At 44.2% G+C, this 25637-nt stretch overlaps 1 protein-coding gene and 1 long non-coding RNA gene across 3 annotated transcripts in view; one reads left to right on the top strand and one right to left on the bottom strand.

Annotated features, from left to right (window-relative positions):
- Positions 1-25637, top strand: part of LOC142072961 (uncharacterized) — a 151306-nt gene that overhangs the window by 25329 nt on the left and 100340 nt on the right. The gene's annotated exons all lie outside the window — the stretch shown is intronic.
- STC2 (stanniocalcin 2) lies at positions 8408-23659 on the bottom strand. The gene is made up of 4 exons (XM_048861211.2): positions 23141-23659; positions 20571-20713; positions 17341-17552; positions 8408-12007 (listed from the first exon to the last, which is right to left on the bottom strand). The coding sequence occupies exons 1-4, from the start codon at positions 23406-23408 to the stop codon at positions 11614-11616; spliced, it is 1017 nt and encodes a 338-aa protein (XP_048717168.1). The 5' UTR covers positions 23409-23659; the 3' UTR covers positions 8408-11613.

Raw genomic sequence — 25637 nt, 5'->3', positions numbered from 1 at the left:
TCAGCAGTGCCGACTTTTCTCCAGCTGCTTTGGCGATCTCTAGAATGCTCCAAGAACTGCCGAGCAGCCTCGATTGCTCTGAATCTTCTGTGCTAGCCAAAGTCTTTCTCATTGGCCTCTCCAGAGTTGTTGTCACATACACCCCCTTCCTGCATTATATTTTCACCCTTCCTTCTGCTTTGGTTCATGCACTCCTTTTGAACCAACACATACACATGCTAGAGCCATGGAAAAAAGATACAACAATTGTTGTTCTGAAGAACGTTGATAAATGAAGTCATTCTGAGTGTCCAGGCCAGTCATCGGCAACACAACAGATTAATTTAATCCTTTCCCTTCCCTTATACTGGGGCACAAGCAGCGTCCAGTTCATCTGTTCAGGAAGTCAGACACATGTTATGAAATTGTCCATTAGCTCTTATGCATTTATTATTTTGCAATGAGAGCCACAAATCCAACACACAGAATAAACTATCCCTTCCTAAACACCCAAGCCCCTATTTGCAAAAGTGGCGTGTAATTTTGGGTGCTTCATTTTTCTGGTTGCCCAATATTAGTACCCACGGTCTGATTTCCAGAGGTGCTAAACATCCTCCACCCCTGTTGGCTTCAATAATGGCACTTAGCAGCTCTGAAAAATCAATTGGCTAAAGTTGGGCGCCCAAATTGAGTGAACACTTCTGAAAATCTGGGCCCAAAGGTTTAGCAAAGACCTTCAAATATAAAGCCAGGGGCCCAAATTCATCACAGTCACTTTTTGCTCTGCACTGATACAACTGTGAGCTGATGTGTGTGCAAACCTTGATTTGCATGCACACCTACCTATACAATGACTATGAAAATGAGGGTTTGTGAGTGTGCACCAGAGATGTACATGTATGCAAGTGTCTGCAATGTGACATGCACACTTTAGAAAATCTGGGCCTGTATAGTTATCCTACAGACAGTGATAGTAAGCTCTTTAGAGCAGGGACTGTCTCTCACTATCTGTTTGTACAGTGCTTATCACCATGGGGCCCCGAGCTGGCAGGTCTCTAGATGCTACCACAACAATAAATAAAAAAAACAAAATAATAATCTTTTGAAGCAACCTAACAGCAGTAACTTGCAGCCCCCCTACAATTGTCTTTCTATTGATTTTCTGTTTTCATTTCAATTTAACAAACTGCAGAGCGTGCCTTATTCTTTTTTACTTCATTAAACGGACAATCAGTTTAACACAGGACTCCTGAATGTGAGCTCCTGCAGGCCTTTCCCAGCCTCCCACTGCTTGGCAGCTTCTCCTAAAGTCTCACTCCCTGCACTTCGCTGCTGCATTTATATCCTGGAGAGACAGAGTCCTTGAAATCTGAGCAGGAATCACGAGGGAGAGGCTGACTGACAGATGTGCTTCAGCATGAGCATGGGACAGGGAGGAGCACTTAAAATGTTCTTAGATACAAAATGAAGATTACTTGAGAGATGGGGAATCTAATAATCTTGGTTCCAGTGCTTTCATTAGCATGATACTCCTTATTCTTTCCATTGATCTCAGCTAGAGTTGCACTGGGCCTGTGTACACCACAAGGGGAGTTTGCTGTAACACTGTTTGATCTTTGCTGCGTAGACCAAGCTAGACCTTGTTTCACCCATACTAGGGAACCATGTTACCGCCCCGATCTTTGCAGCCTGTCTTATCACAGATACCGATTGCAACATAGCATCAGAGTTCCTTACACTTCCCACAGCAGCAGTGCCCTATGGCACTATTTTTCCAGCACTGGAAGAACACCAAGTTTTTTTTTTCTAAGTTATTCTCTGTCGGAGCCATTGCCCTCTCTGCACTGAGGCCTTCAGAGCACACTTTCATAAGGCTCCCTCTGTTCTTCAAGAATTCCTAAATAAACTCCAAACCACATTTTTACAAGCAAGAAAAGGTTATAATTCAAGGCCACAGCTGGCAGCTTCCTAGGAGATAGGAATTCTATCTTCGCCATAATTTCTCTTGTCTTTAAACTCCTGAGTCACTGTTTTACATTCTTGATCAAGAAGTCATGAGGTTTTGATTTGGAAATGGCATTTTACGCTGGCATGGATGTCTTTCACGAGGGAAAATGTACAGAAAAAAATAGATCAAAGTATATTGTTAACTATTAGCATAAGGACAGGTTTCAGAGTAGCAGCCGTGTTAGTCTGTATCCGCAAAAAGAACAGGAGGACTTGTGGCACCTTAGAGACTAACCAATTTATTGGAGCATAAGCTTTCATGCACTACAGCCCACTTCATCGGACGCATAGAATGGAACATATAGTAAGAAGATATATATATATACACATACATACAGAGAGCATGAAAAGGTGGAGTAAGAGGCTAATTAATTTCTCCTGCTGCTAATAGCTCATCTTAATTAATTAGCCTCTTACTCCACCTTTTCATGTTCTCTGTATGTGTGTATATATATATCTTCTTACTATATGTTCCATTTTATGCATCCAGTGAAGTGGGCTGTAGTGCACGAAAGCTTATGCTCAAATACATTTGTTAGTCTCTAAAGTGCCACAAGTCCTCCTGTTCTTTTTATTAGCCGTAAGAAAGGGCATATTGGGTCAGACCAATAGTCCATCCTGCCCTGTATCCTGTCTTCCGACGGTGACCAGTGTCAGATGCTTCAGAGAGAATGAACGGAACAGGGCAGTTATCAAGTGATCCATCCCTGATCATCCACTCCCAGTTTCTGGCAGTTGTAGGTTTAGGGACACCCAGAGCATGGGGTTGCATCCCTGATCATCTTGGCCATTGAGAGACCTGTCCTCCATGAATTTTTATAATTCTTTTTTGAATCCAGTTATTCTTTTGGCCTTCACAGCATCCTCTGGCAATGAGTTCCACAGGTTAACTGTGCATTGTGGGAAGAAGTACTTCCTTGCGTTTCTTTTAAACCTCCTGCCTATTAATTTCATTGGATTACCCCTGGTTCTTGTGTTATGTGAAGGGGTAAATAACACTTCCCTATTCACTTTCTCCACACTATTCATGATTTTATAGACCTCAATCATATCCCCTCCAAGTCATCTCTTTTCTAAACTGAACAGTCCTAGTCTTTTTAATTTCTCCTCATATGGAAGCTGTTCCATACCGCTAATCAGTTTTGTTGACCTTCTCTGTACTTTTTCCAATTCTAATATATCTTTTTTGAGAAGGGGCAACCAGAACAGCATGCAGTATTCAAGGTTAATAATAATAATTATTAATTGTATTGTGGTAGCACCAAGGGACCAGGACCCGATTCAGCTACTTGCTATACAAGCATAGAACAACAAAAAAAGACAGTCCCTGCCCTAAAGACCATAATGTTGTTTCGCTGTGAAACATAGGGACAGATGTTTCTCCACCTCCCACCCTGCCCCCCACACAAATGGAAACAAAATCTTTGTTTTTAAATTAAGTTAATGCTGGGAAAAGATGGCATTTAGTGCTACCAATGGTGCTCTGTAATTGAAGCTTGTGCATTGGTCAGGTGAGCATGGATAACAGCAGCACAAGGAAAGGAGTACTTGTGGCACCTTAGAGACTAACAAATTTATTTGAGCATAAGATTATTCCATAACTAGCCCTGCAAGTAGTTCTGCATGGTCTTATGTCCCCTGAGATTGCTTGAAAGCTGAAGATCTGACGGGCTTTGTCCCTGCCAGCCATTCCATTTCTAACTGGCAAGCACGATGGAAGCCATGATGGCAGCTGGAATTTCAAGTGGAAATTCAATGGAATTTTCATTTCTGATAGCACCTGGCATGAGGTTGCTTTTAATACACACAGGCAGATGGTTTTCCAGCAGTTTTCAGCTCCTTCTCAACCTAAAAAGATCATTGAGATCAACACATCAGACATGATCCAATAGAAATGTTCCACAATTACTTCCAACCTTATTACATACTTCAAGAATCCCATTGGTTTCCCAATATCTTACCCCTGTATAGCCGTACAGGCTTCACAATGGGCTTGCTCTAATTCCACTCATACCATGGTTCCAGCTGTAGAACAGTAGAAGTAAAAAGGCAGTGAGCATTGTCTCTTACCATTGTGTCCAGATACTTACCAGGAATATTCAGGAATGAACAAACTCTCTGTAACCTTTGGTTTACCATTGCTGCATGTGTTTGCAACTAAAATGACTACTGTCACCACTGTGGCAGAGGCAGGTTGACAGCAATTGTCTTTTATTGTGTGGCCATTGAATCATGTCTGCTACAGCCAAGTGCAGATACCATGTAAATACCTTGGAAATCAGGGGTGGGTAAACTACGGTTTATAGGCCGGATCCGGCCTGCCTGCCATTTTAATCCAGCCCTTGAGCTCCCACTAAGGAGCGGGGTGTGGGGCTTGCCCCACTCTGGTTCTCCAGCTGGGAAGTAGGGTCAGGGGCCACTCCATGCGGCTCCTGGAATCAGCGGCATGGCCTCCTTTCGGCTCCTATGCTTAGAGGCAGCTAGGGGCTCTGCTCTGCACACTGCCCCTGCCCCAAGTGCTGCCTCCGCCACTCCCATTGGCCGGGAGTCGTGGCCAATGGAAGCTGCAGGGCTGGTGCCTGCAGATGGGGCAGTGCGCAGAGCTGCCTGGCTGCTCCTCCACGTAGGAGCTGGAGAAGGGACATGCCGCTGCTTCCAGGAACTGCTTGAGGCAAGCTCCGCTCGGAGCCTGCACCCCTGAGCCTCCCCTCACGCCCCAAACCCCTGCTCCAGCCCTGATCCCCCTCCCGCCCTCTGAACCCCTTGGTCCCAGCCCGGAGCATCCTCCTACACCCCAAACTCCTCATCCCCAGCCCTACCCCAGAGGCTGCACCCCCAGCTGGAGCCCTCACCCCCCGCAGCACCCCACGCCCCGCCCCAGCCCGGAGCTCCCTCCCACACCCTGAACTCCTCATTTCTGGCCTCACCCTGGATCCCGCATCCCCAGCCAGAGCCCTCACCCCCTCCTGCAACCCAACTCCAATTTTGTGAGTATTTATGGCCCACCATACAATTTTTATTCCCAGATGTGGCCCTCGGGCCAAAACGCTTGCCCACCCCTGTTGTAAATACTTTGATAGACCCAGCGGGACTCTCATTTTTTCCTGGAAGGGATGCTCCTAAGTTACAATATGTGTTTTTCCCTTCTAACTGCAGTGTGAAAAGAGAGAGGCACAGGCTGAGGCCAGTCCCTCAGAAGATGAGCAGATTCAAATGGAAACTACAACGGAACAATTTGCTGGGAAAATTGGCTATGTATTTGAATTCAAAATTAAATTTCAGTTCAACTGTATTTGCTTTCTGCAAATATTCGAGCACTCGAGCTTTTCTAGCATGAAAACTCCTAAACCATGACTTTTTTTTAGTTCCAATATTCACCAACGCAAATGTTGGTTAGGCAGCATGGTCCCTGGAAATGGACAGGGTACTGGGCTAGGAGTCAGAAAAGCTGGGTTCTATGACTGGCTCTGCCACTGATCTGCTGTGGCACTTTGTACAAGTCACTTCATCTCGGTTTCCTATTTACCTGTCTTGTCTATTTAGAGTGTAAATTCATTGGGGGAAGGTCTGTTTCTTGCTATGTGTTTGTATAGCACCTAGCACAATGAGACACTGATCTTATTTGGACCTCTAGGTGGTAGTGTAATATAAATAAAAATAGTAAAAATCATAATATGTGCTGAACACCACGGAGTAGGTTGAAAATTTGCCAGTCAAATATAAAACTAATCATTTTGCACTGTGTTGTTTGGTTCCGTAAGTCCTCCAATCAGGAAAAAGGAACACTATAATATGACTTGTATAATCTCTATTTAGAGTGGCATCAATTCTGGTTGTATATTCAATTGCAAACTGCAGGTTACTTGCAGAACTATTTGCTCAAGATAGTCACAAATTTAATATGAAAGTGAGAAGTTTATGATCTGCCTAGGCAGTTTCTTAACTGGAAAAATAAGATGAAATTCCTGGAATAAATTATTTGTTTTGACTGACATACATGATGCTATAGTGGCTGTAATCCTGCCTTATTAGAAAGTGAGCTGCAAGGAGCTCAAGCAGTTATTGTCCATACCTCCCAGCAAGTCATTACAGACTCTCTTCAATGCAAGGGTGTAGGAAGTGGGTGTGTTGTGGTGTAGCTAGTGAGGTTTACACAGAGCAAATCTATAAGGGCTACAACCAAGTAGGAGGCAAGAAGGTGGCTAAATCTACTGCTCCCTCTCCCTCATTCATAGTAGGAGGTGACCATAGGCCAGTTACGTGGTGAGGTTGCTCTGAAGTTCATTTAGATCTGGATACCTGTCTCTCTGTGCCTTTGTACATTTTATGACAGCACAACCCGTTGTTACTCAGGCTTTGCTGTGTTTTATAAGACTGGACCCCCTCAGGAATTGCCAGGATTACATCACCCATCACTGACATGTAGCCACGCTGGGAGTGGAATGCGATTCAACAGCACTATGCTTCAGGACATGAAAAATAACTTTACTAGCTGAAATTTTAGGGAGAATGGTAGTTGGCAGAATGTAATTACCTGAGCTGGATTTTGGCCACGACTGACCCAACTCTTGCAATGAATGCAGTGAGATCTTTAACAATCAGGAGCGGCCAGCATCTCCGTTTTACATCTTATCTGTACGCCTCCTGGTGCAAACTGTAGCTTGGCATGGGGCCATTTCCTGTGACAGCTGGTAAAATGCACTTTCCCTTTGCACAGTGGTTAAAGATAACGGCAGGATTATGCACAGGCTGTTGCTAGGTGGCAATGCACCTTAAACAAAGAAATATTACAGGTCATGGATTCCTTCAAATCACATGTAAGCTTGTGAAGTCCATCTTATCCAAAGGCTTAAATTGGATTAGTTATTTTTAAACCTCACAGAAGGAGCATTAAAAATGTGCTTTTAATGCAAGCAGCCATAAACAATTCCTGCCTTAGGGCCTGGGTTTGCTCTTTCGGAATTCTCCCCCTTCCCCACCCCCTGCCCCATAAATAATCCTAGCTGAAGAAGGAAAAAAATAGTTTCCAGGCCTGGCCTCCAGTTCAAGTCACCAGCCTGGCTTTTTCCACATCTCAGCTATAGAGACCATTCAAACTGGGGTTTGCTTGCTTGCTTGCTTTAAATCCTGGGATTTAGCTGCTCTGCTTTGCTCAGGGACCAGCAGATTTCTAAGATTTCATTTACAGCTGCACATTCAAATTGTTGCTGAAATGACTGTCATAGAGCAACTCACATTGGGCTTGCATCTGTATACAAATCCTCAGCAATTGTCACATCTTTAAGCAACGTGTCCCATATTTAAGACACGTGGGTTAATTTAGCAGTCATAAAAATGAAGAACTAAGCAGAATGGACTGGAGACAATGCAGGCAGCTTCCCTACACCCTGTTACCCAGCTCTGCCAATGCACCTCAATCCTGACTGCAGCACCAGTCTTGGGTTCCTCTATACAACTTTGGCAACATAACTAAATGCTAATCTGCATCCATCCTGCAGGTCCATTGAGCTTCATCCAGCAGTTAATTCTGTTGAGCAAAACGTGCCAGGGATGTCAAATTGTGGAATGGTTTTTTGATCTATGTTACTGAGGACTAGGATAAAACCCAACAAGCCTCATGTACCCATTTGATTGCAGCTAGTCTTTGACTCCAAGGCTCCAGAGGTGAAAGATGAATCTGTGAGCACCAATGCATCTCCATACCTGCTTCTCACCCTTCAAGATGAACAGTTTAAAAACATAACTAAGACTGAGCAGGACTCTTTTATCTATACAGTGGTATCACATGTACCTAATTAGCACAACCCTGGAGCCCTTAGGGAAAACTGCCACTGAAATCAATGGGAGCTTAGTTTAAGGACTCCAGAATCAGGCCCTTTATATAATACAATGATGGAGTTAAGATCTGCTGTTTGGCTTTCTCTACTGCAAAAGAGTAAACAAAGAGCCATCTCCTGGCCCCACTCTGAGAGTGTAAAGGGGCCAGAAAACTGGCTTAAAGAGCCAGCTGAAGAGTTCCTCGCTTGCATAAGGAACCCCCAGGTTGCATACCGCTGTTGCAGTCATGTCTACTTCATCTGCTCCTGCTCCCCCGACATAAAGATGTGTTCAGGGAGTAGGAGGGAGGTGGCTGGAGCAAATGGCCCTAGGGCACCCTTCGAGCTGGTGCAAACTAGAACATCCCTGAGGCTGTTCTAACTTGCTCCAGGGTCAAATTAGCCCTCAGGATTGGGGGAAAGGGCTAGCAGGAAATCACTTCCCTCTCCCTTGCTCAGGTAAGTCGAGTGCAGCTCAGGCATACCTGAGGGTCTAGCCCACAGAATGTATCTATGTTGTTTAAAAGCCCAGCTTCAAAGTGGCTTCTTATCTCTTACCAACATAGCTAGAACTGTGTTTAAAAAATAAAAGTAGGAATCTCAGCAAGACTTATTCAAAACATTTATTAGTGTTCCAGGAAAAATAATAGCAGTGTGAAAAGATACAGAGCTTTACCTAAATCCATATGCAATGTTTACAAGCTTATTCAGCTGTAAATTCTACATGAGATAGAACTAGTATGTTTTTCTCCCAGAGAACTGGAATTTAAGGACAGTTTTTTAATTATTATGTTTCAGAACTTCATTTTTAAAGGTAGGACAGTGTTTTTGTGGGGTGATGGGTTATTTATATATTTTCCAGTAGGCATTTTACTTTTTTTAGTTTCTCTTATGGGTGGTTTTTTTCCAGATGCAAAGCTTAAGAGAAACATCCAGACCTTGTTTTTTAAGCTAAATCTCCTTCGCAAGCAGCAGGTTTGGGAGGACTGGTGATCAAAGTATCATAGGGTCTCTAAGGGGACAGTAGATTTCTTTTAAAATTGATTTTACAAAGAATTAAGGCTATGTAGATGTCTTGATAACATACTCTCAGGTAAACACACCCTACTTATTAGACATGAAAGAAGGTTTAACAATAAATAAATGATTTTTGCTGTCAATAACATTATGGAACTGTATAAAATTATATTTACGTTGCTTTAAACAACAACAAAAACATACTAGTGGCATGAATATATACAACACAGGTCATGACATACATTTAAATTACCATAGCCAGCAGTGTTTGGTTTTTAAATGGAGACACTATAATAAATAGAAATGTTAAATATTTACAATAATAGCATATGTGGAATCAGTAGATGAACACAGAAAATCTTCACACACAGAGGAAAAAATGTTATGCCATATACAAAATCCCCTGCCCCCTTGAAACAATAAAGAAATTAACAAGATGGAGGAATATATACTTTTCCTCATGCAGAATGAATGAATAAAAGTAAATTGTATGTATGCTGAGGTGATATGTTGACTAAGACATTCAAGAGTGTATATATATCGCTATATGTTTGGTTCTCATAGATGAATGAGACCTTTAATGAGAGAGAGAGAGAGAGACCTTAATGGAGTTAGGCAAGAATATTAACTTGATAGCAAGTCCTTTTTGCTGTCATGGTTCGGTTCTCTTTTTGGTTTCAGCTTGTCCTTTACTATGCCTATGCATCATCATGGGGTAGTGGGATGCTCCTGAGGAGGTCACAGTGAGGGAGACCAAAAACTTTCCTATTGCATCACCAGCAGCAAGACACTTTGTTTTGGGATAGGGAGGGTGTCCTTCAAAGCAAACCATTGGAAGTGGTATATATGCATGGACATTAGCTAGGGGAACTACAGTCCCTCTGAGTTGCACCCTCTGTGTGTATGAGCCACGGGCCACCATTGCCATGATTGGATTGGTCATCTTGTCCACATACTGGAAGGAACTTGCCCACTCCTCAAGGGCTCTTGGCTTGATCCTAGATTCCCTGAGGTCAGATGAGAGTTTTGTCAGAGACTTCAATGGGAGTAGGATCGGGGTCTTTTTTGGTCAAGAGGTTGATGGCTGCATAACGGTGTAACTCTTCAGGTTAATGGTTGTTCTTTGCTCCCTCCCAACCAAGGAGATTTACCCACATGTCTTCTATTAAGAGTAATGCCCAAGATTCTGCTAAGGGATATATGCACAAATCTCCCACTGAAGATACTGGGAGCCGCATACACATATCCAGAAGCAGAATTTGACTCGGTGGGAGTTATGGCTAAATCCCCTGTGTTGCTAATCACCTCCACTCCCACCAAGTGACAAAGATGTAGGTCAGTTCCCTGTGCTAGTTCAGTCTGTACCAAACTGCCTTCCCACCACTGGTGATTTGACTCCAGGCCTCCTGAAGCAAAAGGCCAGTGCTCAGATCCTTGGTGTGATACGGTCTTGCAAGAAAGATCATCCTTCCCCAACAGAGGTTACTAAAGTTCCCACCCCTGTCTGCCTTTAGATACGATAACCAATGTTTTAAGAATAACATCCTAGGATACGTAATTGCAGCAGTGCAAATTGTGGGTCACATTTGCATATGGGGATAAGAAAGGATGCACCCTAGCATCTCACCCTAACTTTAAATCACTCAGAAAGATTAAGCTCTCCAAACCCATCTTATCACTCTGCATTCCACTCACTCTGTAGGGTTTGGAGGTCACTACCCAGTGTGCTAGTTTATAAAAAAAAAAAAAAAAAAGTTAACGATCTCTCACTATCCCATAGTCATTTTTGGCACTTTGATAAACCATGACCTGTGGCCAGATTTAGAACACTGAGTCTCTAGAGCCCTGCAAACTCCATAATGCTGCTTCCAAAGACAATAAAAGGGACAGATCTTCAACAGGCCTCCAAAATACTCCCTAAGCCCACAAAGCTTAAGGACACATCAACTGTTTGTGCCTAAGCCCAACATTTTGGGTTGCCCACAGGTGGGGAAAATGCTGCAGAAAATGCTCCTCTGTGAGCACAGCCGCAGGTTCTGAAAGAGGACATGCCTGGGGACTTTGGAGGTCTGTGGAAAATGTGCTCATTTTGATGCTAAGCAGGTCACAAAACTGGCTACTTAGGCCACTGACACTTTTGAGTAACTGGATAAATAAAGTAAAGTTAAGCAGTGGTTAAAATACATACAAGGGGGCATTTAAGTCGGGTACTGTCACCTAGACAGGAACAATGGCTCAGGACTTAAGAGAAAATGACATAGCTCAAAACAGCAATCTCCCCGTGCAATAAACTGGACATTTATTTACTTAGAGTGTCACAACAGCCCACTCTGAACTCTTACATTCACAGCCCTGGGCAGAGAAGATCCCTTTGGGATTCTGCCATCTGCTTGGAGACTGCCCCCTAAGCATAGCGGAGCTGTGACTGGCCAAAATAAAATCTGGCTGAGCCCTCCCCACATCCCTTTCCCCAACCAAAAGACAATCAAATTGAAAACAATATCCACTTGTTCTGTTGTTTTTAAAAACGGGGGGGGAGGGGGGGAGGATTTAAACATTTTGTCTCACCCATTGGTTATGTAAGTGTCAAATTTTCTGGAGACAATCAATAACCCAGAACCACTGCTCTCCTCTACTAATCTATACACTATCACTGAAGTCCACATATCCCACAATGCCCTGTGCTTGACATCACCCCTCTGAATGGTAAAGGTTTTGGAATGTCCATAGCTAAGAAGATGGACTCAATGGAGGAAGTTTTGGTGGAGGGGGAGGGTTGAGTCGGTGCCTCCTTTCACCTTCGGATGTCGGAGAAATCGGACAGTTCTTCTGCCCGCTCAATGATCCCGTGTGCCCCTTTGGGGCTGTAAGCTCCAGCTTTAACCCGGGGGTGCGTGTTCAAGTGAGCCCTGCCACCTCTCTCTCCTTTGGCAGCTCGTGAGCTCTCCCTGTGGTCAGACTCTGGGTGGACTAGTATGTCCCCACGGCTGGTAGAGGCTTTGGTGGCTTCACCTGTCTTCCTCTCAGGACCCAGTGTGGAGTCGCTGTGCACGACTGAGGTGCAGAAGCTCAGGATGGAGCAGAGGCTTCCCCAGTTCTGTTCACACTGGGTCTGGATGCTTCTGGTGATAGCCTTTTTCACTTCGTCCCCGCACGTGAGGAGGATGTTCACCAGGTCGACATATGGCCTGGAAGTAAATCAAACAGCAGAAGGGGAAGTTAAAAGAGAATCATGTCGCAAGATGCAAGTAGGTTACACATCAGCAAGTGGGTGTGAGGTCACTGTGCCTCATTCTCCTCTTGCTTACTCCAGAGCATCTGCATGGGCAGACTGTGTTTGCCAGCTACTGGCCAGATGCTATAGAAGACTTAAATGCAGTACAGCCGTTCCCTCACCTGGCAGCCATGCTTTATATCCTACATGTTACTACAACTGAGACTTGAGTCCTTTGGCAGCATCTCCACCAAGTGAACAATAATGTCCCCCCACACAGACCTGGAAGTTGCATTAGGCATGGCTGCTACAGAGACATGGCTAGTTGGGTTAAGACAGGCAACAGATGCAGAATGTTGAATTGTCTACCGGATAGAACAAGGGGGTAGGAGTCAGGAGACCCAGGCTGCTGCATGTTTGGAGTCAATAGTGCTAATGTATTTAAGCACAAAAAAGTGGATGATTACATGGTGTCTAATCAGTCAGTTGCATGATTGGGAACAGCTCACCCATTTGAGGAGTCAAGATGAACTTTGTACCCACTCCCTGTTCTCCCTCCTATCCCCCCCCCGGAACCCGAGTTGATATGGGCTGGAGAGCTGCGTTGATTTGAGGGGTGATGCTTTTGGCTGCCACAAGCACAAAGATTTATTTTTAAGTTGAAAATAAATAACATACATGTAGCAGAGGCAGAACTGTCACCAACTGTCCCAGAGATGGACGACCTCCAGTCCTGCATTTACTCGGGCTATGTCTACACTACAGCTACACTGCGGTAGCACTTCTGGTGAAGACACTCTATGCCGACGGGAGAGAGCTCTCCCATTGGCTTAATAACTCCTGCCTCTGGGAGAAGCTGTAGCTGTGTTGGCGGGAGAAGCTCTCCCACCAACGTAGCGCTGTCCACAATGTAAGTTATACCTAAGTAATTTGGAGCGTAGGCATAGCCTTAGGCTAATGGTGAAATTGTGATTTCAGAGCAGTTCGAGCCAGAAAACACCCATTACATGACTGAATCCAAACCTTGTCAGGGTAGGATACTGCTTCCTGATACTTCTCTAACAGATATTAAATCAGTCCTACACCTGGCCTCTACACACTTTATTCAATTCTACAAATTACTGTCATATGGGAGCCCATATGGGACTCAGCCTTTACCCCTGGGGACTGTAGGAGAGCAAAAGCTGGGACTGAAAACAGAATCTTCGGCTCTCTAGAATAGATGGGATGTGGGGGGCTGACAAAGGGGGGCTCCTAACTGACCTAGTGGCGATTTATCAGAGCATCACCCTGCTTATGTTTTCAGGGATGGAAAGGGCAAGGTCTCTGGACCCTCTTCAGGGCTGGCAGCGGCAAGGAAATATCCTACAAGGAAAAAGAATAATGAAATTTCTATGTATACACCTGAGCCTCTAAGGGTGAGGAGATAATGTGAGTTTCACCACCAAAAGTCACCGAAGTTAGATGGAGAAAGCAATTAGGTCCCATCTCACCCTAGCCAGACCTGATTGTTCCCCACAGTATATTTTTTAGCGGTTTGTCCTCTTTATTTAGCTGTCCATAGCAGCTAATAACTCAGAGGGAAGCCTCCTGGACACGCCATTCACATAAAAAGGAAATATGCAAACTTGCCCTGAGCTAAGGAGATGTTTTTAGTATCATTAGATACTACAGTCGTGAGCACGGTATAAATACCTAGATAGTGTTTTCTCCAAAACCCTGTCAGCACATCTGCCGCAGACCTAATGCTCTGTGACTATGCATGTTTCATTGCGGTCATCCTTCAGTCTCCTTCCTTCCATCTCCCTCTTAGTCGTCAGCTGAGATAAGGGACCTTAAAAATTAGCCAATTCCCTTCCCACGTGGCCCATCAAGTTCCTAAAATATGTAGCTGATTACAAAAAATTGACTTGCAAAGTCATGCCATTTAATTGTAACACTAGTAGTTACTCATATTATTGTACATAACAGTAACCAAATCTAACGCCTCAGGGCATAAACCAATCACCTGCCTAGGTCAGGGAAGAATTTCCCCACCCACATGAATAGCATTGTGCAACAGGCTAGGGGTTTCTCTGGGTTTTATCACTTTCATTTGCCTTCATCTGAAGCTTCAAGTTTCTGACTCTGCTGGAAGCGGGATCAATAGACCACTGATTTAATTCTATGTAGTTAGGAGACCTGAAGTCCACCTTGAAAGCATAGTTTGTTACCATTTTGAGTTGTCTTATCCAGACTTATTTGGTTCCATTTCTTTGCTAACGGGATCACTAAGGATCTAAACTGTGTATCTTCACCCCCACCCAACTGAGGCAGATGGCAAGAAGATTGCCACTCTACGACAAGTGATTCAAAGCCTTTGGGTTAGCCTGAGAGCACAGGCAGAATACTGATCACACTTGGCACCCATCCGCTAACTGGGAAAACTACAGACTGACTATTTTTAATTTGAGTCACATCCTGTGGTGTTGCATTCACATGACACAACATGGCCAGTGAATAGATGATGCCCATCTTACTTAGCAAAGTGTCAGGGAGGGCAAGTAGAACACTTGTAGGAGCACGCTGGTAAGGCAGTATCACCAAAAGATGCCAACAGAGCAGACAACAGTTCAGCTGTTAGCAGGCAGGCTGGGAGAGCCCAGAAGGGCGACACAGTTAAAAGTCTCTAGTCAAAGGAAACACCTGAATTACAACTTTAGCATCCTCAAGGGTCCCAATTCAGCCTTAGTGTAAGCAGTGGCAGCTCCATTGATTTCAGTGGTGTGCCCAGCCCACTTACACCAGGGTTGAATCTGGCACATGGAGTGGTGCTGATGTCGTCTTCGATGGAGACCAGTTGTACATAGTGCTGGGTGCCAGATGAGCCCTGTACCTGAAGCTATACACTTGAAACAGGCAAAATAGACAGGTAGGGATGAGGAGAGCTAGCAAACCAGGACAGTAGAGTGGATGAAAGTTCCAAGATTTTACTCTGTTGTTAAATTGAATGTCTGGGGATGCAACTTCTTTGAAGGAGGGAGTTTAAGGAATAAAGAATCCATCTTTGGATTCTTGACTGGGGTGGTGGTGGTGGGATTTTTTTAGTTATTTGGAACGCAACAGGTCCCGGAAGTGCAACTGTTCTGACCATTTTCACCATTGTAATAAAAAAAATAGATCCAAACCTCCATTCCCCCAACCTTCTCCCCAAGAGGTGCCCTTACTGTCCACAAGATGCTATTTAGCTTACACATGAAGAGAAAATGGTGAAAATAATATGGCAAAAGACTGCTCATTTTGGAATAGTACAGGAGGAGGTGGTGAGAATGAGCGTCAATAATGTTTCCTGGTCTAAAGTTTTGTCTTTATCTGAAACAGGAATTGTGAAGGGACAGGACATGGTCTTTAATATGCCTGTCAAATGAGCCAGTGAGAATTTTACTGATTACTCACGGCTCTAAATGAGCTTCGCTGACCTAGCCGGAGGTGTACCCAAAAACTGAGGCCACTTTTGAGAATTCTGGCCTTACCCACTGTGTAAAGTGGGGAACATTGATTCACCTTGGCAAAGCACTCTGGTCTTATAGCACTTTTCATCTATGGAGCTAAAAAGTTTTACTTGTAGACAAGTATCCGCCAATTTACAGCCTGTTAATGCAGCTCCTGAAATGCCGGTGCTGGTGTACAATGTGATGCACTGCTTACCCTCACTGTCCCCGAAGAAGCCCGGCATGCTGGTGCCTCCACAGCACTCTCATTCCCTACCACCATGAGGATAGAGACCAGAAATGGCAATGCAAAAACGACAGCGAGGACACCAGCCATGCTGTTGATCCTAGCTCCAGGAAGGTCCATGTCCATGGAAGGAATGTTGCTTTCAGTGGGCTGGGATTACTTAGTTAAACTGTAATTAATGATGGAGTAAATTAGTGTCACAGCTCCACTCTCCTTAAGCGTAACCTGGAGTTTAAGGGTGGGATTTTTATCAGAACCTAAAGGAATTAGGCTGGGATTTTAAGAGTGCAACACTAACATACACTTTGAAAGTTGAACTGGTCATTTCATCGCTCTGTGCCTCAATTTCCCCACCTGTAAAATGGGAATAATGATACTGACCTCCTTGGTAAAGCACTTGGGGATCTTCTGATGAAAAGTGCTGTAGACCAGCTGGGTGTTATCATCTGTCGTTGTCTATGGGTTTGGAGGGTTTGGTTATTCGATAGGGAATGAGAAATCATCGGGGTATGGTATGAAGATAGCCAGTGATAATTTTTCTGCCAGCCTGTGGCTGAGCGTCCCTGTTTCTGGGTGCAATTTCCACCTGCGGAAAAGTATTCTCTCATTTTTGCACCAGCAAATGAAGGGTGGGCACAAACCACAGTAGTCTGTGTCTGATTTGTTCCTGCAATTTAGTAGTTTAGATGTGTTATTACTAAGACTTATCCCAGCTATTCATTGCAGGTGTAAACTGTACTCTCAAAAGAGGGGAACTACTGAAAATCTAGACTCTGATGTTCCATTTTGTATGCATTTATGTGCTTAGACATTTCCTTGGCAAGCATATGGGGTGATGTGAATAGGAGTATGGGAGCTTTTCTTCATGAAGGTCTAGTCAGTTTCTCTGACTAACAGCAACAACAAGATACTTTAGGGATATGAATACTTGAGAATTTCATAAAGCAAATCAGAAATGGACTGCAATTAATCTTCATGCAAGATTATGTTGTTTGGATGAGGGGAGAGTATGACATCTGTCATTTCAGTAACAGCTGCAGATACCTGGGGACAATCTATTTATTTATAAAATAGAACTGTGGCATCAAACTATTATTACCTAGTGTAAATACCATCTTGACCACTTCACTTATGTTTTCCCTCTTTCTTCGGTCAGTTAGTTTTCTCTTTTAGAATACAAGATCTTTGGGGCACGAACTGAGCCTTCTTTTTTTTTGGAAAGTGCTTGGCACATTGTGGGTACTTCTGGAAACAAATAATGTCATAACTAAAAAAATCGATCCAACTTCAACACATTTGTTTCCCTCCCATGGTCATGTCTGTGTAAGATAATACTCATCACTTCTGTAAAATATCAACTAGTCTTTGCAGCACCTCTACGAAAAAAGAGTTATCCCCATTTGACAGATGGGAAACTGAGGCAGAATAGTTAAGTGACTTGCTCAAGGACACAATTAGATGGGATGGAACTCAGGATTTCCTGTCTCCTGGGGGAATGAATAAACAACCCAATAGATGACATGTATTTTTAGGTGAAATTCTTCCCTCACCCTCACTACAATACTAGGCTCCTTGCACACTCATACTTACTCGTGTTGCAGCAGGTCTTTGAAGTGAATCATATCCACAATGACTTGGACATTCTCCTTGGCGGCAGAGCAGAGGTCGTGTTTCAGGTAGCACTCCCGCTGTAACTGGAACACCATGTCTTTAATGGCAGGGCACTTGCGACTGATGCAGCTGAATTTGTGTCTCAGGGCGTGAGCCTTACACTTCAGAGCATCTTTAATGAAGGATTTTCCCTGAGAAGATAAGAAACGGAGTAGTTCTGTATTTGCGTCCGTTAAGCACATCAGGTGATTTATGCTCAACTAGCCACTCCTCCACATGACAGTGTCAAGGGTTATTAGACTGCTAAGGCTATTTGTTAATGTCTCCCCCGTTTTATTTCTTTGCTCCTAAAGGCCATGTCAGATTGTCCTGACCTGCCATTCTAGAAAGGCTGGATGCTGTTCCTAGGCTGGTTGTGTCTGGTTTTCTCCATGGTTTCTCCATGGTTATGTGATGCTTTCATTGCCTCCTCTCAGCACTGAGTGCCCTGCCTCTACCACAACCCCTGTCCTTGTTGGTCTAGGAGAGAAAGAAGAGGGTTCATTTCTAAACAACAGAGAGCCCAACTTAATGGAGTAAATTCATTCCTGGTCTGTCACCATGGACTACATTGGGCTTACATCACTGATGAGAGTGACCGAATGTGTTTTGAGTCTCCAGGACCACAAAGGGGATATTTACAGTCAGTCATACCAAAACTACCTTTCCTTATCAGTTTGCAAAGTTCACATAGCTCTTATAGAAGCACTCCCTGTCCCCTTAAGGAAACCACTGGCTTCAGTGTTTCCTGTTTCCCTCTCCCTATCCTCACAACAAAAGAGTCCCCAAATCAATGCTACCAGCCCACTCTCATAAGCCACCCACGATAACATCTCAATGTTTTTGTCTGCTGGAGGGAAGACATTTCAATCTGAAGGCTTCACAAGCAAATATATATGTATTAAAGACAATAAAGGCTATTTAGGCAATGTCCCTAATCATCTTCCATGCTCTCCTCATATTGCTTTACAGAGGAATATTCAAGGCATGCCCATCCCCCATCACTATCCTTTCCTCTTTCCACCATTAGATATTATTGCCAGTCCTACTGTATATGTATGTCACAATTCTCTTGGCAACTATGCTCAGCTTTTCTTCTCTTGTTGAGTGACAGCTGGATGGTAGCAATCCTGTGTTGCCCCATTTTTTATTAGCCTCAGGTTATCCTAGCTGATGGGTGATCAATGGGGCAATTTTTGCTCTCACTGATTCCAGATTTACACCTGTGTAACTCTACTGAGATCAATTGTTACACCAGATTCACACAAATCTGAGAGCAAGACACACGTGCTCCCCACTGATCGAAGTACTGTGTCAAACATCACCGCCGTCCATTCCAAGTGCCAGGTGCACTTCTTTGACCTTGCATTCAGCAACAAATACAGATAACACAGTAGACTTTAACTAACTACTGTACAGACAGAAGAAATAATGTTTTTTTTAAAAAAAACAGTCTCACATTTTTGCCATTGGAGAAAAAAAGGGGGATAAGGAAAAGAGAGAATCACATGTGACAAACGGTAGTCATGTCAGATAGGATTCTGGAACTTGTGGTGATAAGGCCAGTAAAAGAAACTGAAGAGAAGAGATTAAAGTCAATGGGAATTACACATGTATATTTTAGAGGACAGTTTGTTCCCATGGATCCCAGTGTTTTTGCATTGCAGTAGAAACAATCTGAATGTAAAATAGCCCCTGTTCTCTTTAAAGATATGAACATGTCCAATGGAGCAATTATTTGCTGGCTTTTATGCAATAATTTCATATATGTGTTTGGTTTTCCCATGGTTTTACTTCCATAAACTTTTTGCTTGTGGATAATATATAATGTATAAAATAAAATAATCTCTAATTATCATTCTCTGGCAGCTGCCTGGAAACTAAGGCTTAGATTTTCAAAGATGCCCAGAGGATCTGGACACACAGTTCCCATCAATTTTAATGGACATCCAGATCCTTTATGTATCTTTGCAAATCTCAGCCTAAAATCTCCAGCACAGGGGAATTTGTTTTCTGCTAGGTCTGGTCCCATGGCCCAACTAAATAGAACAGCTGGATCTGCAAGACAGTTCTGCTTTCTACTATGCTGTATAAAGTGCCATTAGCCTACAGCTGGGTGACATCAGTAAAGTTATGCTGTAAACTGCACGTGTCAAGCCAAATGCCGCTGGCCCGTCGTAATGTTCTCTTCTCTCCACACTGAAATGGGAGAGTAGGTTTACGAGACATAATAACAGGATGCTTCAATGATGCCTAAATTGTCTGGGGAGAAAATGAAGGAGACAAACTTAATACCGCATACTGCCTAAAGAATGTATTTTATTGTCAGTGTTTGAGCCAAAGGACTATTTGAATACAGCAGCTTTTGGAGATGCCTGTGCTAGTTGTGTGTAGTTCTTGAAAATAATTTAACAAGCTCACATTGGATAAAATTTTCAGACATGCCTAAGTGACTTGAAAATGGGACTTAGGCTCCTAAGTCACTTAGATGGTTTGGAAAAGTGTATCCATCAACCCGCTTGAATTAATTTGATCAGATTTGCATAGGGAATGCTTAAGTGTGATTCTTCAGTTGAGATATAGAGATATTTTTATCATCATATATGCATATGTCACTTAAGCAATAAAATGATACATACACAATACTGACTGTGTCTCGAAGAATTTACAGTATTTCAGCCTATTGGCAGAATGCCCATTTGTGTCAATAGGATCAATCCTACAGTCCTTAATGAATGCAGCATGAGTTTTGTCTGAGTGAGGACTGCAGGATCCATTCATGGCATCATCACCATTCCATTTTTGTTATCACAGGCCCACTAGGAAAAAATTCTTAGGTGGAGGTACAGTTTGGTAGGAAACAGAATGTCTGTAGCATAAGACAACTTAAACATAATGCATATGTTATTCTGTTCTTGGGGCTTGATACAGCACCATTCAAGTCAATGGAAGTTTTTCCATTGAATTGAATGGGAGCAGAAAGAATCAAGCCCTTGGTTGTATGCATCCAATTCTCAATAAAGGAAATGGGAGTTGGACATGTGGAAGAGCAGATCTGGTCCTTAATTAAAGACTTATTTTAAAGATGTATTTTAAAAAAAATCATTAAATTAAATATAGCACCTTCTAAACATATACTTCTGGGCATTTCACCCTTTTTTTTGGGTTACCTGGGCATCAAATTTTCCAGCGTTGTGTAGGAAAGTCATGCAGATCTCATGTAAGCCTCGGATCTCACAAGAGTTGTTTTCAAAGCATTCAAACACTCCACATCCCACATCGCCAGCATTAACCAGGCAGTGCTGGATTTCAGCTAAAATGACCATTGATTATGGTTAATTTGTACAAATATTCATAGATGGGGGGGAGAAGAGTTATTTTGCTAAGATCATCAGTTCAAAAGAAAAAGCACATGAGACAACAGTTCCTGTACTCACCGCATATCCACTTTTTGCAGAAATTAGGCCAACATTTTTATGCATTTTGTTATGAATATGAGATCCAAAAAGTAAATGCCAAATTCACTCCACTTACATCATAGCCATAGTCACTTGAAAATATCTAATGTTGTTTCATTCTTTCAGAGCATATGATGGGCCAGATCTACAATTCCTACTCTCGCAAAGTCCCTCCTTAACTTAAATGGGAATTTTGCCTGAGTGAGAACTACAGGATCAGGCTAGAATTTGTTTTGTCTAGTACTCTGAACTAGTGTCTGGTGATTATCACACCACTATTTTCTGATCCTTGGGGGCCCCAATCCTGCTGTCTTTGAAGTCAATGTCAAAACTCCCACTAATTTTCAATGGGGGACAGAGCCCCTTGTTGCATGAGCCCTTTCCCCGCCACCCTCAATACTATCCAAAAATTCAGATTATTTGAATGCAACAGTCAAATAGAACTTTCAGCCACATGCATAGTGAATCTGTTATTTTTTCCTTCTAAACTTTATACAATATTGAAGCAAATAATATTGCTTCAGACATTGGACGGACACCTTCAAATAAAAATCTTAACAAGGCAGCTCCTTGCCCATCCTTAAAAAAATGTTGCCAAAAGGAAGGTGGTTGGTGAGAAGCTTAAGGATAAAGTCAAATAGGGGCAGCTTTTAGAGTAGAACTGAGGATGCTAAGAATTTGTTGTACTCATTTACGAGTGGCACCTTTAATTAAAGCTCACTTTTGGGATGTAGCCCTCTCTAAACCACAGCATGCTTTTAAAACATCTGCAGCCTTCCCCCTTGACATGTTGCCATCTGAAATCCCTCACAGCAACTTTCGTTTTAATTTTAATCCATTTAGGACAAAAAGGAGATAAAACTGTTGATGTAAAGTGCTGAGTTAGGAGACAATGTAATGTCTCTTAATAGATCACAAAAAGAAAATTAATATGTGCAAACACCCTGTAATAACGACACAGACAATGTCTTCAGAGTTTGTGTTCAGGTAAAAAGAAAGGCTATGAGATGCGGAGAGGGAGCGAAAAGACGGGGGAGGGCAGGAAAAGCCACATGGGGCTTTGCAGTTACAAAACCCAGGGGAGCTGGAAATCAGTTAATCAGTGTGAGCCGGCATTCTGTTATTCCCATGTGGAAAGCTGCAGATGCAGAGGCACACAAAACGAAAAGGGGTCTCTTTGTCAAGCGTTGTGTAACTGCATCTTGGGTTTTTTTGGGTCTGGAAGCCCAGCTGTAGTGCTTCTGTTGGCATTTGGATGCAGACGGTTCTCGGATCACATGTCCTGGCTTCCAGTTTGCTGAGAATTGCACAGAGCCGTGATTCACATGTGGCAGTCCCTAATGGGCATTCGTGCATTCCGGCTCGTGTGTGTGTTTAAACAAGGCTTGCAGCATTGAGACAGTTAAAAAAAAAAAAAGTAAGAGAGAAAGAGAAAAGTGTACAGCTTCTTCGCGCTCTTTCCATGCTTGGGAAAAGATCCAATAGAGTGCACGCCTCGGTTCTTTCTACTAGGCAGATAATACACTAGGAGGGATGAGAAGAGAAACCCCATGGCCAATTGCATCATTACTTGGTTCTCTGCGCAAGAGAAGCAGGCAGCAGCTCTAGTAATTTTCAGTCACGTTCCCCCCCCTCCACGTTTTAACTGTGTACTTAGCATAGAGAAACCTTCTCTTTCAGACGAAATCTAAACCTCTGCTCAAACAGCATCTCCTGGATTAGAAATCGCCTGCGTCTGAGCTGCTGGAGTTTCTTGTTTGCCTACAGAATGACTGGCTTATTTACAATTAAAGGACTGAACTGGACTGACTTGCAACGTGCAAGGACGGCCATGGCACTTTCCTGGTTCGGTGCCACAAGTACCTATAGTCTTAAACAAAAATCGCGTCTTCACCATTTATGATCACGTGGAATAACTTTCCAGTTGCCGCTAAATTGATATCTATAAGGATTTCATCATTGTTTAGCAGAGATTAAATGCAGCGGGCTCCTTGTCTCTGCGATTCAAAGGACAGCACGTGCTTGGCTAGCTGGCGCTTTAAAGGTAATTAGGAGTGAACACTTATTTCCTCCTGATTTATGTTTGACAGTCACACGCAAAAAAAAAAAAAAGTCATTGTGCACGTCTAGTTATCCACTACTCTGTAAATACAACAGAAAGACACGTCCATTTCACTACAACTACTTCCTTATTGAACAATATGTAACATGCAGTTTGTTTGCATTTGAGTTTAATTAGACCTGCCTCTTCAAGCATTCCCCCCACTTTTTAGATCACATACCTGTATTTTGCAAAGACAGCCGCCCTTTTTGTTGAGGGGCTCTCTCTTGGGGACCTTCCGGCGGATTGGTGGCTTCTGTGCCCAAAACTGGATCAAAGCTTGCAAATACCAACGCCAGGGTCACTAATTTACTTAACAGCTCTGCACACATGGTCCTGGTTGCAACCCCACACTGGAGACCTTGGTGGGTTTCCCACCTCTGTTTCTTTTCAAAGGGTGTATAAATGGAGGCTACTGCTCTTCTTGTCATCTGCTGGCTGGATAGCATGTGATCAGGGCTGGTGCAAGTGCTGAAAGTGGCCAGAAAGGGAAAGGATGGTGCCTCAAATATCCCTGGAAGCTCTGGTGTCACTTGAATGAAGGAGTCGAGCAGGTGTTGTCCACCAGCCCGACCAATAGGAGCCCTGTCCCCCTGTGACAACACGCGTAGTGGGCGGTGCTCGTTCTAAACTACTACACGTCGTGGAACAAAATGTGAGGAAACTTGCATCAGCAGGTTGCAAACTGCACAATAATGATCATGAGCAACCAGGAGCATTTAAACCCAGGAACAGACTGCAGTTAGAATCTTGCTTCTCGGAAGGAACATCTCAGCCATTGCAGGTTATGAAGCAACACCAGGAGACAGAGAAAAGAGGGGATTCTGGGGTCCAGTACGTCCCCCTCATATCTATTCTTTCCTTTTGTAAAAAGCACGTTGCTTGACAAGGGATCTGGAGGAGAGTGTACACCTTGTAATGATTATTAGAATTTGGGGGGAGCCAGCCAGGAAGAGGGGGCAGGGGGTTTCCACGTGAGACGCTGGAATGGGGATACATCAAATGACAAAACTCTCCCTTCCCCCGCTCCTTCCTTAAAGCTTGACTCCCTGCACGGGTGTAGCTCCCGTAGCTGTGCACTGCAGACCTTAGTTTGACCGCTGGGTGAGACGGGCAGGGAGCGCAGCTCGGGAGGATTCCTAGTGCCCAGGGGTGGGTGCTGGGGGGTGGAATGCAAACAAATCTGGATGTTTGTAATCTTCCCATGTGTTGCTTTGTAAAAAGGAAAAGGAAGCCCCAGCGATCCTCTAGTCACTGGAAGGAGCTGATCACCCGCACAGCTTCTGGGCTGGGAACAAGAATGCAGCTTTAATCTACTTCAAACACACGTTGCCACCTTTCCAAATCTACCCACCACCACCATGCTTATCTTTGCCTTTCTCACTTTGCATTTCTTGGCTGGCTTTCTTGAATCATCACTTTGAATGGCTTGTCTGCAATGGGGTGGAACACGGCCCCCAGCCCGCCCCCTCTCGCTCGCCCCGTGAAGTCACTTGGATCTCCAGTGTCTTTTCTTACTGCGCGACTGAATAGAGACGGTTCAGTTGCGAGAGCTGATTGAAAACATTCAGAGCGTGCACTGGGTAGCGATAAAATACGTTTTCTTAGGCGCTCCCCCCTCCTCCCCGTTGGTATTTTATTTTGCATCTTCGCAGAGATTTATTGGGCCAAATTCATCCCTGGGGTACACTCATTGGAGTGGCATGAACTCGGCTTATGCATTGATCTCTTCAGCCGGGCCCGATCCCGCACTCCTTGCGCACCCCCAACGCCCTCCGAGACTGGGGTGCACAAGAACGGCCCCTAGGGCGAGCGGAGCAGCCTTGCAAACGTCCTTCTTGCGCAGCCCGCAGCAACAAGTCTCTCAGCCTGGCTTCTTCTTGTCTGGGTGGCTGGGGGAAGCCTCCAGCAGGTGATGAGGGGAAAGGGGGCGCGGGGCTCTACCTCCTCCTCCCCAGCTGCGGTAATGCGCGTTAGATGTTTCATCAGACAGCGCAGGCCACGTGCAGGCTTCTTTCTAGCACGCTGAGAGGCGCCCGGGAGAGCCCCTGCCTGCTGCTGCCATGTGGCTGGGGGAGGAGCTGCTGGCACCGCTGGGCCGGCCTGCTTCTGCTACCCTAGGGCTGGAGGAGCGGCGGCGGGGGTGCACAGTGAGGGATTTCTCCAGCTGCTGCAGCGATCCGTTTCCCCACAGCTGTCCAAATACACTTCAGGAAATCCACTCACATCTCCTAAAGTGAGGGTCTCTCTGGAAGGTCATGACACCAAACTTTGGCTCCGTGGTTAAGGCTAAAACCCGCAGCGGGGCTTGTCTACACTACAAAATTAAGTCAACTTTATCTAATTCGACTCCAAACTGCTGAATTAGTTAAGGCGATTGTGCGTGGCTATCCCATGCTCATTGTCTCGATGGAGTGCGTCCTCACTAGCAGTGCCTGCATTGATGCACAAAGCAGTGCATCGCGTGTAGCTACCCCAAAGTGCAACTTGCCGCCCTGTGTTTTGGGAAGTTTGTGCAATGCCTCATGGGCATTGTTCCCTCTAAGCTGTGCGCGTGTGCGTGCGCACACAGATCCGAATCCCCGTGCACATGGTGAAACACCGCGCGCACAAAAATTTGCAGAGAAGCACAAAAATTTGCCCAGAAGAAATTTTTTGTGCACACGGCCTGTCAAAAA

This window comes from Caretta caretta, chromosome 8 (assembly GCF_965140235.1).
Source record: "Caretta caretta isolate rCarCar2 chromosome 8, rCarCar1.hap1, whole genome shotgun sequence".
NCBI classification, from domain to species: Eukaryota; Metazoa; Chordata; order Testudines; family Cheloniidae; genus Caretta; species Caretta caretta.
Note: the sequence above shows the minus strand (reverse complement) of the source record. Positions and strands in the feature narration are given on the sequence as shown.